The sequence below is a fragment of the Marmota marmota genome, unplaced genomic scaffold, assembly GCF_001458135.2.
Source record: "Marmota marmota marmota unplaced genomic scaffold, marMar, whole genome shotgun sequence".
Lineage (NCBI taxonomy): Eukaryota > Metazoa > Chordata > Mammalia > Rodentia > Sciuridae > Marmota > Marmota marmota.
Genome location: NW_026000250.1, coordinates 1625297 through 1641785, shown reverse-complemented (window position 1 = coordinate 1641785; position 16489 = coordinate 1625297). Strand labels below are relative to the sequence as shown.

Sequence of the window (16489 nt, the reverse complement as noted above, 5' to 3'; positions counted from 1 at the left end):
CAATTATTTGGATCATTGCTGAAACCCTATAATTTTCTTTCTATTTTTCAGTCCCAGCGACGTGTCACATTTCACCTACCAGAAGGCTCTCAGGAAAGCAACAGTGATGGTGGACTGGGAGATCATGATGCAGGCAGCCTTCCCAGCACATCCCATGCTCTGCCCCTTGGCTATCCTCAGGAGGAGTACTTTGATCATGCTGCACCCAACAACCGTACTGAAGGAGATGGCAACTCTGATCCTGAATCTAGTAAGTAATCACTTTGCCAGTCTCTCAATATGAAAGGGTTTACTGTATTTGAAAGGGAGGGGAGATAAAAAAAGGAAAGACAGTGCAATGAATCTGACATAATTTTACTGTGTACATATATTAGTACACCATAGTGAATCTCATCATCTTGTATATCAATAAGAATGGATCCTATGTAAAGCAAGGATACATTCTATGCTTGTATAATTATGTCAAAATGCATTCTACTTTCATGTGTAACTAAAAAGAACCAATAAAGAAACAAGTCAAACTGTCATGGCTGTAATAGTATAGAACAGTTTATTATGTTACTATGAATAATAACATTCTTAAAAGTAAACATAAAAAATTAGGTAGATAACTTAAAGGCAGGAAGTGATACTATTCAAAAAGTGTTAACATAGCTATTCTAAATGAAATTTATCATGAAATGCATAATACTTTATTTGGACATAGGTGGGATTTTCCATTTATGTATACACATATATAATCAAACATTTTATTTTCTTTCATTCACTTATTTAAAAAATGGACTACAATCACATACTGTTCAGATTTGGTCTCCAGACAAAAGGTACAAAAGCTAAGTTTTACAAATTCCAAAGATCTTGAATTCTTAAAAAGGATCATGAATTTGACATTAAAAATTTCATTGTATTAATTATCATAAACATATAATGAGCATTCTTCTGCCTTATAATTTGAAGAAATAAAAATTGATAAAGTATACATGTCTTTGAAGATTATTAAAATTCCAAAAAATTATAATCTGTCCCAGATATTAATTATGCACATAAAATTGAGTATGGAGGGCTGGGGTTGTGGCTCAGTGGTAGAGTGCTCCTATTGCATGTGTGAGGTACTGGGGTTGATCCTTAGCACCACATAAAAATATATAAATGAAATAAAAGTATAAAAAAATTGGTATAGAATAAGGAGCATACCATATATGTGATAGAGAAGAATGGCAGGTATAAAATCACGAAGAATATGAAGAAATGGACCAAGTAACCAGATAATCATATCAAATAAGAAATATAATTTAAAAATATTAAAAGGTTATATTAAGCATTATGGATTATATAAATTTAAATAAAACATGCAGATTTTAGAACAAAATGGCTTCCTTATCATTGTAAGAGAAATAAATTGATTAAACATCAAGGTATAACCTAAAACTAAACATACAGAATGAATGATAAATTAGCATCAACTTTTTTTTTTCTTTGCAAGTGTAGATGTGGGATACTAAAGGTGTTTACAATATAAAAGTACTAGATAAATTTGAGAAACCCAGACCAAAAAGTTCTAAACATCTACTACTATCTCCATTTTAAATTTTATACTTAGAATAAATGATTAGTATTAATTTTCTTTTTGGGGAGTACTGGGGATCGAATTCAGGGGAACTCAGCCACTGAGCCACATCCCCAGCCCTATTTTTATTTTATTTAGAGATTGGGCCCCACTGAGTTGCTTAGCTCCTTCTTTTGCTGAGACTGGCTTTGAACTCTTAATCCTCCTGTCTCAGCCTCCTGAGCCACTGGGATTACAGGCGCACGCCACTGCGCCTGGCAATCAACATTAATTTCAAGGATTACAAATTGACTGTAACATGCATCATCAGTTTACCTCATTTACATTGTACAATACAGCATAATAACTTTTTTTAGAAATACAGAGCTGTGATTATATAATTTACTACTATAGTAACTCAAAGCCAATCTCTAATAAGAACATGGTTATAAGTAACAAATATGCATTAAGCATAGGTGTCCTTGATTTCTCCCCTTCATAAATTACCATTTTAATTACTGACCTATCAGACCATGTTAATGGATAAGAATAGAGAGAATAATTATTTTTGTAAACTAGAAATAATTAATTCCTTTTCATATAACCTGTGTTACAAAGACACTTTGATATAGAATTGCACAGCAACATTTAAAGAATAACTCAGAGTAAACATCCATGGTTCTAACCCTGAAATAAATTTTAAAATTAAATGAGACCAAATTAGAATATATTTGATAGTAATATGAAAATAAGTATACATTAAAATTATAAGACATGTGAAATTCAAAATACCTTTGTTGAACCAAATTATATCTAGTATTAAAAGTTGTTTAAATTATTTAAATTCAGTATTCTTTACAGGAATTGATTTTATTTTTAATTAATCATGTAAGTATCATCAACAATGTATTGGCTGACATATATACAGGGTTTTTTATTTTTATTTTTTTGAGGCTTGTTTCTTCTAGTGACTAAATATTTCTCTGCTCTAATCATATTGACACAATTATTTTGAGTATGAGTTCTTTTATTGATATTTACTCCATAGGATGAAGCAATTGTAAATTACAAGTTAATAAAGAACTATGATAAATAAGCTCTATTTTTTAAATGGAACTGGCCATAAGCTATAACATCAGTAAGACAAATACTACATTTTAACAGTTATTTTAATAAGTTTATACGAAGTATAGAAATATTTAAAACTGAATTTGTTTCTGCAAAAGGTTAACAATATTAAGTCAATGTTAAAAGGTTACTTTTACCATGAATGATATTAACAACCTACTTTCCTACCAAACCTGAAACCTCCCTATAAATCATGTTTCATGATAATGTTTGGTTAGGTGTTCCATTTTTTGGATGAGAAGAATTCTAGCATTTTAAGCACAGAGGCATAATAGTATTTTAAGCACAAGAGGCACAATATTTACCTTGAAGTGAAATTATGTTTTTTAATATAGCATGCTAGTGAGATTTGTAACATAGTATATGTGGTATGTATGTATGTATGTATGTATGTATGTATTATGTTTTGATTAAAAAGAAAGAAAATAACTGATGCAGAATTCACCAAAGCAAAGTAACTTCTTTAGGCTAATACTCATGAATCTTCCAAAAGAAAGTCTAAAGCTCTGAAATAGTACACAATAATGAGCTTTGTGACATAGAGCAGATGTCAGTAAACTGTGCAGTGTTACTCAATAGCACCACAAATAAAAATGTAAACTGTTAGAGGAAGTAAATGTTGTCCTAAAGCAATGGAATTAATTTATGCAGTTCCCATCTCATATTTTGAAATTCATTACATCCTCAATCTGCTTTCTTTCCAACTAATGAATTTCCCAAAATAGAATATAATTCTGAAATCCCTTTTAGGTTCACAAAAACAGATCGAAATAGAACTTTCATGAATAAGATTTTCCCAAAAAATTTTTGCTAGAGGGATTTATTAATACTATGTTAAAAATATAGTTCCCTGCTTGATAAGAATTGCAGATGAGATGAAGAAATTATCACAATGCATTCTGTAAAGTCTTTTGCTCAGAATACTAAATTTCCTTTTTAGATAAATGAGAAATAAGAAAGCTCAATGCAATTTTTAATTTTTCAGGAGACAAACTTAATAAAAACATATCACTCCATTTGAAGGCTTTGTGAATTTTTAAATTTCACAACTGCAATTTCCTTACTTTGTGATATTCTATGCAATTTTGTCTTCTTAGGATAGCAGCCTCATATTCCAGGAAATTCCTCCTACAGTAGCCCCAACAAATTATGTATACCATTTAAAATGGACCATAGTCTTTGAAGTTAGCTAATTTGGTAAAAATAAAACCAAACAGAAACCTACCCCCAAAATAACACTAGTGGTTGTTTTAGGTTTATTGTGCATACTGTAACAAGTAGTATCTGGATTTCAAAGACTTTCTGGAGACATATTCATGGAAACACAGTGTATAGTTCTCATAAAGAATAGGGCATAACTATATTTTGGAAATTTTAGATGTTCAGTATAGTATTAATCTAGAGTTGTGAGGACCCTGTAATCCTTAGTAGACTATTCTAAATATAATAAACTATATATGGCTCTATGTTCATGTCTATGTTAAAATATAATTTGAGAAGAGAAGATTTTAAAGTGTTTTCCAACTTTATTTTGTAAAACTTTGTTCTGGAATTACAATTCAGAATTAGTTCTGAGACTCATAGAAGTATTTGCAAATGTCTACCACATTAAATATCAGAGATTTATGAATACCTCATGCATATGAAGCCAGTGTTTGTGATTTTTTCCCCTTAAATTAAGAATATATTACTACTCTTTCACTATGGATAAATCGGAGAGAAAAGGGTAAGTACTGATTTCTACTGAGCTACTGCCATGTTGTAATTTAACTGATCATAAATAATATCCATACTTCTTAGGAAGTGAAATGATGATATAGATGGGAAGTTTCTGAAGAGCCTCAAATCTGTCTTCAGTTTACCAGCGACAAATCATTTCATTTCTGAAAAAATTCTCTAAAAGTGAGTGGGAAAGGGACTTTGATTAATCAGTGTTTCAATTTTCTTCAACTGAAAGTTATGTCACCCTCATTTTTACTAACCTCTTCATTGGGTTGGGACTCCAGCTCAGAAGTAGCACACTTGCCTGGCATGTGTGAGGCACTGGTTCGATTCTCAGAACCATGTATTAATAAATAAAGATCTGTCAACAACTAAGAAAAACAAATTTAAAAAACCCTTTTCATTGGATATAGTAATTTCACACAGGAAGTCCCTCTATCTGAGAATGTTATAGTTATGTCACAGTCTTGTATTTGAGCCTAAAGAAACAAAATGCATGAAATTTTTCATCAAATTTTAAAATTATTTGTTAATGTTTTTTCTTTCTTTATTATAACATACTCATTTTTGTGGTAAAAACAAAAGTCCCAAGAACATTTAAAGCTAAAGAAGTTCTATATTTAAAATAAAGAGGAATATACTTCGTCATTTACTTAAAATTGATAAATCTGCTAAAGTATTTCTCAGGTTAGCATATCTGTTTAACATTCATTTTTATTTCACTAGATTTGGTTTGCTTAGCACTCTAATACACTACTAATTAATTCACAAAAAGGAAGTAATTAATCTTTTCCTGACAACACACTTTGATTGATCCTGTACCATAATCTAATTAATTGGTATAAAAAGTGTGAGACCAATTTGATCGACTAGAGTACTATTCAGAGAAATGCTAAATTTATTGTGTTCTGTTAAGAATGTTGACATGAATAACACTAGGGTACTTTTTAGTTGAATGTTTCATTAGTTGAACTTCTAATTTTTAAAGTAGACAATTGACAAAATTAAAAAAGCCAAAAAAAATTAAAAAACTAAAATTTTAAAAGGATCACCTAATAAAATGAATCCAAATATTTTTCCAGACAAATTTTGTAATATTAGTACCATAGGAAAAGCAGTGATCCAGAAGGATTGTGCTAGTCATTCAACTAAAAATTCAAGCAGAAAATATTATTCAATTAGTTAGAATAAAATTAATATTTATTTACATATTTAAGGAAATAGTAACACTTTCCAGAGAAAAATTCTGAAATTTTTCTGAATTCACAGGTTAACAAGTATTATGTGTGTGTGTGTGTGTGTGTTAGGTGCTTTTTGTTTGTGATTACATACAGAGGACATTCTCTCCATAAGCCACCTAATATGTATTTAAAAGGCATTGCTGAGGGACGCCACATATCAATTAGCATATTACAATTAAACCACAAAAGAATGTCATCATTTGTTAATATTGTTACATGAAATATGAAATATATTCAACCTAAAAAGAAGTTTTGTTCTTTTTAAAGGCTAATTATCCTGTCAGGCCAATTCTATCTCTTCTGGCTATATACAGATGATACCAAATTAGATGGCTAAACATTTGAGTTTTACACTGTACAATACTGAGAAAGCAATATATATTCAGATAAACCACACTTTAAATTTTGATCTTTTTCCAGGTTAGAGATATGCTGTATAATACTCTCACCATACTGTGCAGTAGCCATAATTCACAGCTCCCAGTCACTCACAACATCACAAGAGTGAACTATTCAGGCTCTATAGTATAGTGTGTTTCTAAACTATATTCATTAGGTTAGGTATATAAAATATATATATATTTACTTACATTATTTTCAATGTAAGGTGAATTAATAAGGATGAACTCTCATCATAAGTCAAGGAAAATCTGTATATGAAAGATTCTTTCTTAAAATTGTGCAATAGTCAGATTTTTATTGCTGTGACAAACACCTGAGGAAAAAATTAGAAAAGGAAAGAATTATTTTGGCTCATGACTTCAGAGGATTTGGTTCATGGTCAGTTGGCTCCAATGCTTTGGGCCTGAGATAAGGCAAAACATCATGGCAGAAGGGAGCAACAGAGGAATGCTGTCAGCTCCTGGCAGCCAGGAAGTCGAGGAGACAGGGGAAGGTTTCAGGGACAAGAGCATGCCACCAGTGACCTCTTCCACTTCCTCCATCCATGGATCAAATGCCTGCAGTTTCCACCTCTTCCCTAGCAATCCATTCAGCTATCAGTGGATTATACCACTGATGAGATCAAGCCCTTATGATCCTATGACTTCTCAAACTTCTCACCTCTGAACATTATTGCATTGTGAACCAAGCCTTCAGTGAATGAGTCTTTTGGGAACACTTTATACCCAAACCAAAACAAACTGTATTTATTCTTAGAGACTGAACCATAATGTCAGTTCATGGAGATAAAAGTAAAATAATTTAAATAATCACAACAAACATGAAATAATGTATTCTGAAAAATCAATATGCCATTATGTCTAAGGAATGATATTATCATTATCAATGATAACAGTTATTTGAAGAAAGGGGCCAAATGTAATGTCCCTGGGTGGTGGAGATGTAGGACAAATGCCTGCTAAATTTCCTTTCCTTGCAAACAGAAAATAATATACAGTTTTATGTTGACAATGAAATAATAAAAATTCCTTCTCATCTCATTTTAATGTAATAATATCAAAGTCACTTTTCTTCCTGTTTTAGAGTAAAATTCATTACAATCATTAATATTTTTATGACTATTAGTTTATTTTAGACCTGTAATTATATAAGTAATAATATTAGAAAAGTATCTCCATATAAATAGGTTAAAAGAATGAAGAGTTTAGCCATCTGTCATTGCTTGAGAATGTAAGATACACTTGATATTAATAGGTTTGTATAATAAATGTGCTTAGGCAGATGTAAACAGTGATCAAGTGGCAGGTGTTCTGTGATGTATATTAATTTTACCGCTTAAGTGGCATACTTTAGAAAAGTCAGTCTTTTTATAACAAAGCTTATTAAAGTTTAAAAATATATCAAAATGAAAAATGTATGAAACAATTCTATCATATCTAACTCCCCTTATAAGAAATACAATAACAATATAGACCACTTGAAAAATATCTCCTAATTTGTAGTGTCTAGATTTTTTGAATGCAATGAAGGATTTGCACTAGAGATAATGTTTAAAAAAAAGTGCAGAGGTCATGGATCAAGATGAGAAGTATATCTTTAAAGTTGGAAACTTGAACACATTTTCAGCATTCCATTTATGTGACAGACTAAGATGAGTGTTATCTTTAGTATCTTAAATCTAATATGGATTAGATAGAGGTTTATCACTCAAAAGCAGGCCTCTCTAAGTAAAGCAATCTCTTATCTTGTCTTTTCTGTTTGAAAATGACAAGCACTAGGAGGTTGGCACAAGCTGCCAATTGAAAACCAATGCCATAAGGTCTGGAATGTCAATAAGCTTCAATAACTGCTTTCAGTGATAGAAAATAGGTGGCCTTTTCTTCACAATAAGCCTTCCTCTGCTTCTAAATTTTTATTAGGCTACCTACACCATATAATAATGTTCATTTGACATTTATGTTTCTAATATTTATGAGCCACAAGGCAATTCATTTTATGACCTTCTTCTGTCTTTCCTCTTTTTCCTTACCACTCACTTTTTTTTTCTCATAAGACAAGAACATTTTCCATTTGTTCCTTTTTTATAATTCTTGGAAAGTCAGTATAATCAGTAAATCAAGATGCAAGTTTTGGGTGTCTTAGAATATTTAGTGCTGTTAGTCACACACCAATTTCTTAAACATAATTTATAAATTTTAATGAATAAGGAGTATTCAATGATGTATGTATAATCTCCATGAACCTACTAAGTTCTACAATAACTTGCAACTCTCATAATTGCTTGTTGACAACACTCAACATCTAGTGAATATGTCAAATAATTCATTAAATAACGAACAATTATGGACAATTTGTCTTACCATGATTTCTGCAGTTTGTTAATTTACATCTTTATTGAATGTTGAAAATGACTAATAGATACCAGAAGTTACAGTGTTTAATGAACCGATTTTTTCCTGTTTTAATGAGTAATCTCAGTTGTTTCAACTAAGTACATTATCTTCATCTGACACCTTATTTTTATAAATTTTATTTTGGAAAAAATTGCAGGATATGTGAAAAAATCTTCAAAATAATATATATGAAATTAGCCATAGAAATTAATTTTTTGTCCTGGAAAATTCTTCTTTTGTTATTTGTATATATCTCAAAAGCCATGACAATACTAGTGATTTAAAATATTATTTTTTGCTATCTAATTAAATAATACTTTTAAAATATGAATGCTGACTAAAAATTTTTATCATAGTAATTTATTTTGAAATCACTATTCATGAAATCTTTTCACTACAGAGCATAGCACACAATCTATGTTAGGCCATCCATTTATATAGTACAAGATTCTAATCCACATACTTCATTTAACTAGCTCTGTGACCTTGGATAGAACAATTAACCTCACTGTGTCTCCTTTCCTTAGCTATAAAACTAAGGCATCATACTGATCTCCAATACACCTTCTAGGGTTATAATATTGAAACCCCAAATGGAGTCCTTGTTAATTTATTCTTAAGATGTGGCCTTTTGTATTGCCTTTGAATTTTAGAGTTCTGAGGGACGTTGGAGTTCATTTAGTCTCACAACCTCATAATGCAAATGAGATAACTGAGTTTTAGCATTTTCAAGCTACAATTTAATATTCTAAACCAAGATTTGATATTTATCATGTTCTAAAAGAGAAGAGTCACTAATGTTTGTAAGCAGCTACCTTTTGCAATTTAAATGAAGCAACTCATTGGCAGTAAATTAGAATATAATTTAAATAGTTATCATGGCCCAAGGGGAATCTTAGATCCATATGGAAAACATCTTGTATATGTGAAAAGTCCATTTACTGAAACAAAGTTTCCCCTGTAGAATATTCTACAACTAAAAGGGCAATTTGAGCATTATGAACTACTGATTTCTAAAATTACTTTGAGAGCTAAACAATGAATATTTTAGAGGAAGAACTGTATCCATGCCTAATGATAATGATCACATTGTAAAGAATGTTTACTGTTCTTCCTTGATATTTCAACATATTTAAATAGATGTATGTACTACATTAGAGCAACTTGAAATTAGAAATGAATTTTAGTAGTAAATTTTCCCTGAATATGGTGAAAAGTATATAAAGAAAATCCTAAATAGGATAAATTCAGAATCAATACATAAATATATCCCTTATCCAATCTTCTGTGAAGTCAATCTTTTCTCTCCTGAAAATCTTATGTCTTTGGTTCTGTGCTACTTCAATTGTCTAGCAGAATCATGAAGTTATAGTTAACAGGGTATTAATTTTGATAGATTCAATCTGACTGAGCTAATAGTTTGTCATATACTCAAAATGTCTGGAGTAAACATTATCATAATAGTCTTTTATGGACAATGATTAGTACTGGAGATGAAAGCACTATAAATACGGGAGTTAAAAATGAACTGCACTTTATGCAAACTATAATAAGAAAAAGTTTGTCTTACATATAAACTCTATTAGTTTTTTTATATTAATTGATGATTTCACAGAAGCTGATGCTCTAAATTGGGAATCTCATGCCAAAATATAAATATTTTGAGAAAAATACTTGACTATTTTGAAAATAACACTGCTTACAGAACAAAATTTTCTAAGCAAATGAAAAATAGTAAGTTTTAATTGTCTTTAGAAGATTCTCCTCCTACTCTGAGGCTCATCAGTAGTGCATTGCAAGGCTCACTGAATGACTATAATTATTGTTTTAATTATGTAGTTTCTTAGGGTTGGGATTAGACTGTGATTCTCGTAGATTTATGCATGTAACATAATCTAAAACTGAACTGTATAATTCTTTCCTAATTGATAGTTCTATTTAACTATACCATGCCTATCTATTTGGAAAGTGTGTGTACCTAAAATGCATAAGTGTTTCTTGGCATTGATTTGAGGGAGTTATCAATTTTACAAAGTCACATAAATGCTGTCTAAATTCTTTTAAAGAATATAGGAAGAAAATTTATTTATTTTTTAAAACAATAACAAGAACTTTATGAATTCTTTGCCTAATTTATACTGTAGTTTAAAAGATACCATACTCATTAGAGATATTTTTGAATTATGAATGCACCTAAAACCTTCTCATTCTTTGGATGGATCATCATGCTTTTCATTCAGCTGTTTGTGTTTAATTGTTTTTCTTTCCCACAGAAAATTTTCTGTAACTGCTACTTTTAGCAGTTAGAACTATTGTAAACATTTCTGGATTGCTAATGTTTTCTAGTGTTTCCCCTCCCTCTCAGAGTTAATGGAGATTTGAATTGGACAGGAAAACAGGAAATATTGGAAAATGTCACAAAAATATCTGCTTTTATTCAAGTAGAAAATTGGAGTTTCAGGATTCAACCAGAATTAAGACCAAATATTGAAATTTGAATTAAAGTGCCATCGTATTGAACTCTTAAGTTGAAAGATCCACCGATCCCAAACCCGGAATGAACCACACGAGACACTGGCTGCAAAAGCAGGAGGCGTTTATTCTCACACAGGCGCCTGCGGGTGCTCAGCGAAACCTCAGCAGGAGCTTCGGTGAACTGGCACACCGGGCTTTGGGGTACAGATCTTTTGTAGGGAACAGGTGGGTTAGTTCTTAGCTTAGCACAGCAACAGCCTTTCTATTGGTCCCTCTGAACCCAGCAGTTGAGTCACCTAGGGGGTAAGCTTGTTTTTCAACTTTTTGTTCTTGGAAAAACCATAACATTGCATTCTGTCCTTTCAGTTCCTGTTTTGAAACCTAGTTCTCAAGTTTAACCGGTAGGGCTGTCTAAAAGGAACATCTTGTGGTAGGGGGCCCGTTAGGGTTATCTACATGGAACATCTTGTGGTAACATTGTGCAACACCTGAGGTGCTATGTGCTGCTGGAGGGGTTGGGTGAGGGAGCATCTTGCAGCTTTGAGGCTTAGGGGTTAGGTCACCTAATGTTGGGCCTGGGGTCTTGAGGTCCTTCAAAGTCTTATCTTCTGAAAGAACTAGCCATTACATTTTTGCAGAAAAGCTTAGTTTCTAAAATATAATATCTAAAATCCAAATATCATGGGGAAAGATCTTAAATACACTGAGCCCAATTCAATACCCATGTAACTCTTTGAAATATCCCCTCAGGTTTTAAAGGATATGAACTGTAGGGGGAAAAAAAAAACAACAACAACAACAAAAAAAAACCCTTTCATCTAGAAAGATCCCATAATGCCCAACAGTTTGTAGTGAATCTGTCTGTACATTATTACTCAAGATAGGGTAAAAGCAGACTCCTTTCAGGGTACAGAATGAAAGACCATTGCATAGGTGAAATTAATCATATACATTAAACTGAATTCTCAGAGCTGCTTTAGCAATATTATTTTTACAAAAGGAAAAAGAAATGTGGCAGAGACCTTGTTTTTTTAAAGACCTTGAATTTATTTGTTTGTCCACTCCCAGAAAAACCTTTTTTTCTGAAATTAGAAAATTTTAAGTTACATAAAATTAAAAAAAAAAAACATTAAGTTATGTAAGATGTAAATATGCTTCACACTCCCCTATTTCTTCTCATTTTCATTTATAAAGGAGAGCCCAGCTTCTGTTATAATATACATAATTAAATAATTAATTTGAAGAAAAGCATTCCAATGAAGTAGAGTAAGATTGCCTAGATTAGAGTCTCAGCTCTGCCTCATTTACAAGTGGTTTAGCATGTAGTACGACATTTAAATTCCCTGTGCCTCAGTTTTCCTTATCCTTAAAATGGAGATATTAGTAGCAGCTGCCTCAAAGCATTCTTGTACTAAAGGAATAAATTTTCATGTAAGAGTATATTTTCTGAATATAGACCTATGTTTACAGCATTTAAAATATTTTTTCTTGGGCTAATTAATATTCTTAGGTCTTTTCAGATTTGTGTCTATACAAACCACCTGGATATATTGAAAAACATGAAACTCCACAGTTGTTTTGAGGACTTGAGATTATACTTTTTTTTCTTTTTTAAATTTAGTTTTTGGAGATTATGCATTTCTATTAAGCCCCCACTTGATATCCCAGTTCCTGGTTGGGAATCACACTTTGGGACCTAAGTCTTAACAAATGTTTTCATTAACTGATGAAAATAAACCAGTTGGCCATGATCAATTAAGGAATTAAATAACTAATAATGATCTATCAAAAAGCCTCAAACAATATTATTTTTATTTTAAGATTTATTAAATTTTACCCATACTTGAGTTAATATTACACATGCCTGTGTGTACTATATGCTTCATACCAAGGTATAAAAAACATTTTAAAAAAGCTTTGAAATTTTAGTGATTACTTGTTTCATGTTTTCAATGAACAGAATTCCTTTCCTTTCTGTCTCTACTGTCCCTACACATGTACATCACACATATGCATACAAAAATACAAAAGCACCCAAGTTACTCTATCTGACAATCATTATTTGAAAAGCAATACATCACAATAATACATGACCCATCTAATCTAGGTAAAGATAAAGGCTATTTTTGGTTTTGATGTGCAACTATACACAAACTATTCATTTCTAAGAAGCTAATCAGGAGAACAACAAATAGGACTGATAGGGCATTAACAAGGTAGAGAACTAGTTGCATTGTCAAATAAAGACAACACATAACTTCTATGCATGTGAGGAGATTATGTTTCCCATTGCACACAAGCTGATTAAGAATTCTTCTGGATCATTGCTAGTGTTGATATTCTGATTTCTTCAAACAATTTTCATAATGGATAAAGTGAACAAAGGAAGCCAAGAGCATCACAGAAAATAGATGAAGAGACAGAGATGTAGTTCATTGAATGTGGGGTGTTGTACTGTTTTATTTGACTAGTTTTGCAAGTATCCAGAAAATTCTGCTTTTTGTGTAGGCCTATTGAGTCATAAAAAAGAAATGTCCTGTTGTTAAAGTCCTAATAGTTTTGGGAAGCATATTTGCTTAGCAATTCAATGTGGATGTAGTCTATGCTAGGAACTTTAATTGGGTAACTGCTGATTATGTCTGAGTTTTATTTCTTTCTTTATCTCATTGCTTACTAATATATCCTAGTTTAGTTTGAAAGAGTAAAGAATTATTGACTGATTATTTGTTCCTGCATCTTGTTTTATTATCATCATTCATTTTCTTTGTAATATCCCCCTCCCAATTTGTTTTACTAGGCTCTGTGCCTCAAGTCTAATGGACATAAAATGAAGGGAAGTTGTGCTTTTAGTATGCATGAAGTTTTCTGAATATAGATGCTTTGGGGAAATTGTAGGCAGATGTCTTTCCATCTCTTACAGTGTATGGCTTTTTCTATTCCATGGCAGAAATCAAAGATGGCCAATTCTATTCAACACTGTAGCTTATTTGAAGTAAAACTTCCAAATTTATTTAATATTTTGTTTAGTTCAAATTATTTTAGGATTCTCAAGTTAGCAATCAGAACTTTTCCCAGAAATTAACAGGGGAGTTTAACAACAATAACAGCACCAGCAATTATGATCATATATTCAAAGTAAAATGTTCATGTTTAAATTTACAGACTCCTTTCTTTATAAGTTGGTAGACTGATATTTTATAAGGAATATGTTATGGCTAATTTGTAAATCAGGATTACCCTCACACTCCATGGACATACATGAAAATAAACGTTACTTCTCATGGTATGGATTAAACATATTGAAGTTGAAGCAAAATAACTCATAACAGCAAAGAATAATTAGAGTACTTGGTACTTTTATAACTTTATGAGATTTTCATAGGAATAAACCATCTTTAATATTGTGCAGACATGGCTACCAATTTTTAGTTCTATTATAAGAGCATTCCACTGTGAATTTTAAGTATATTTCTGTAATTCTCTTTATAATGACCATAATATACAAGACCAAGCGATTTCTTTGTAATATTAATGTGATTTATTGCTAGTAACTCGCGGGCAAATTGCCATTTTTTCCTAAAAATATTTTGTGCATGAGCACAAACATATATTTTCCATCAATAAAAATTAATTTTAAAATATCATATCTTGAATTTAGTAAGGAAACTGCTGTACCTCTGGAATGCTGAACACCCTATCAGACTGCAGCCTGTGCTGATTTATAAGGAGCAATTATCTAATGAAGGTAGTGTTAGGCATGCATGAGAGTTCTTGAAGAAATGATTTGTAGTTTTGACAAATTACTGTAGAATAGATGATAATCCCTCATTTGTATTCTTTTTCCTCTTCTTGAATCTACATCTTAAAGTAAATATAAAAGTGGCTTTTAAGGAAAATAATCATTTATGTGGAAAAGTAAATGGTCCTTAGATGGATACAGGAATTTATCCTAGTATCCTTCTTAAGTCATTTCTTCCTTCTTTTGAGGGATAGAATAATTTCATTAATATCTACTTACTTTACTACTGCATATTCAGTAAAGAGAACATGCTTTAAGAATAAGAAGATATAGTCCAGATTCTGTTAGTAAATATTATTTTCTTTATGTTATGTACTTGCAAAATAACAAGTGTGGACTAGCTGTACAGCTTTTCAGTTCAGTTTTTCCATACATAACAATATATTGCATTTAAATAACAATTTTATAATTTTATATTCTGGTATATTACATTAATTTGTTAATGTTGAACAATAACTATCTGTAATGCTTGTTGTTCATGCCAAATGATTGAATCAGAATCTTCTTTCTGAGCAATAAAAATGGTGGAGAATATTAAAAATATAACTTATAGATGATGGTGAAAAGTTTAGAATATCTTAAAAAAACTCATCAGCTTAATACTGGGAGACTATATTATCCAGGTTAAGCCTCAAGGGAAATTCTGGCAGACAAATATGTTTAACTTAAAAATAAAAGAGAAACAAAGGATATGTCTTAAATGATCACAACCATTAATAAAACATATTTCTAAAAAGGATTATTAATGTACTCTACAGGTTGATTCAGTGTCAAGGATTCCTTGGTACCAAATCAATCATTTATGAGTTTGGAGAGTAGAAAAATTTCCTAGAGTACTCTCTAAAACTTAGAGTAATAGAAGTAAATGATATTACCAAGAGAATTGTTACAATATGAGAATTTTTTATTTTAATATTTTGAGGGGTATCTTAAATGATCAAAAAATAATCATTAGCTTTCAGGAACTATTTAATGAATTAAAAATATGGTAAGTTCTCTAATTGGTGTTCCTTCAAGTATGGAGGGTGAATTTGTTGGTAAAATATTAAATAAATATCCCATATTTATTATCTGCCACATAGAATTGGCTCATGCATTGTGTCATTGTAACACTGTCTGCTATTTTATCAGAAATGCCTAAGGCTTTTTATGCCTTTTCTTTGTATATTTTTGTCATACACTTCTATGTTCCTTAGAATTTTTCTTAAAAACCTTAAATTTTATAATTGCTTCTTGGGCAAATGCAAGATGAGTAATAAACATTGTATTCTCAACTGATTCGGTTGCATTTGCTGTTTTCCATGTTTATTATTTCTTACCTTTTCTAAAAGTATAGACACATATATATCATCATTCAGAAATTTTTGATTAGTTGAAAAAATACTATCTAGTCAAATATTATGATGTAATATATATGCTTTTTCTTCCTATAAAACTGTTGAGGGCTTATGCTTTCTATTGGTCAATGATAAGCCTTATCTCCATGTGGGTTGTTAAATAGAGATGATTTTTTCATTAGATTTCATTGGAGGTGGGAGGAAGGATGTATGTGGTTAAAGGCAAAGTTAGTTACATAGTATATTCTTTTTAAATACACTATGCAGAAACTTGCTTCATTCAGTTTAGAACTAGTAATAGTGTTTAATGATTGTATTTTAGTTAAAATTATTGAATACAGGTAAAAAACCATAATGAATACCCTTATGTGAACACAGATATTATCTCATTGGGAACAATTAAAGATTCTAGTTATACCACACAAATATACACAGGGATATATATA

The 16489-nt window shown here is 30.9% G+C and overlaps 1 protein-coding gene across 2 annotated transcripts in view; it reads left to right on the top strand.

Moving 5' to 3' along the window:
- Pcdh11x (protocadherin 11 X-linked) overlaps window positions 1-16489 on the top strand; it is a 611215-nt gene that overhangs the window by 424954 nt on the left and 169772 nt on the right. For both annotated transcript variants that reach the window (XM_048796549.1, XM_015506140.2), the window contains one exon: window positions 52-250. In XM_048796549.1, coding sequence (XP_048652506.1) covers window positions 52-250 — 199 coding nt within the window. The remainder of the gene's footprint in view (window positions 1-51; window positions 251-16489) is intronic.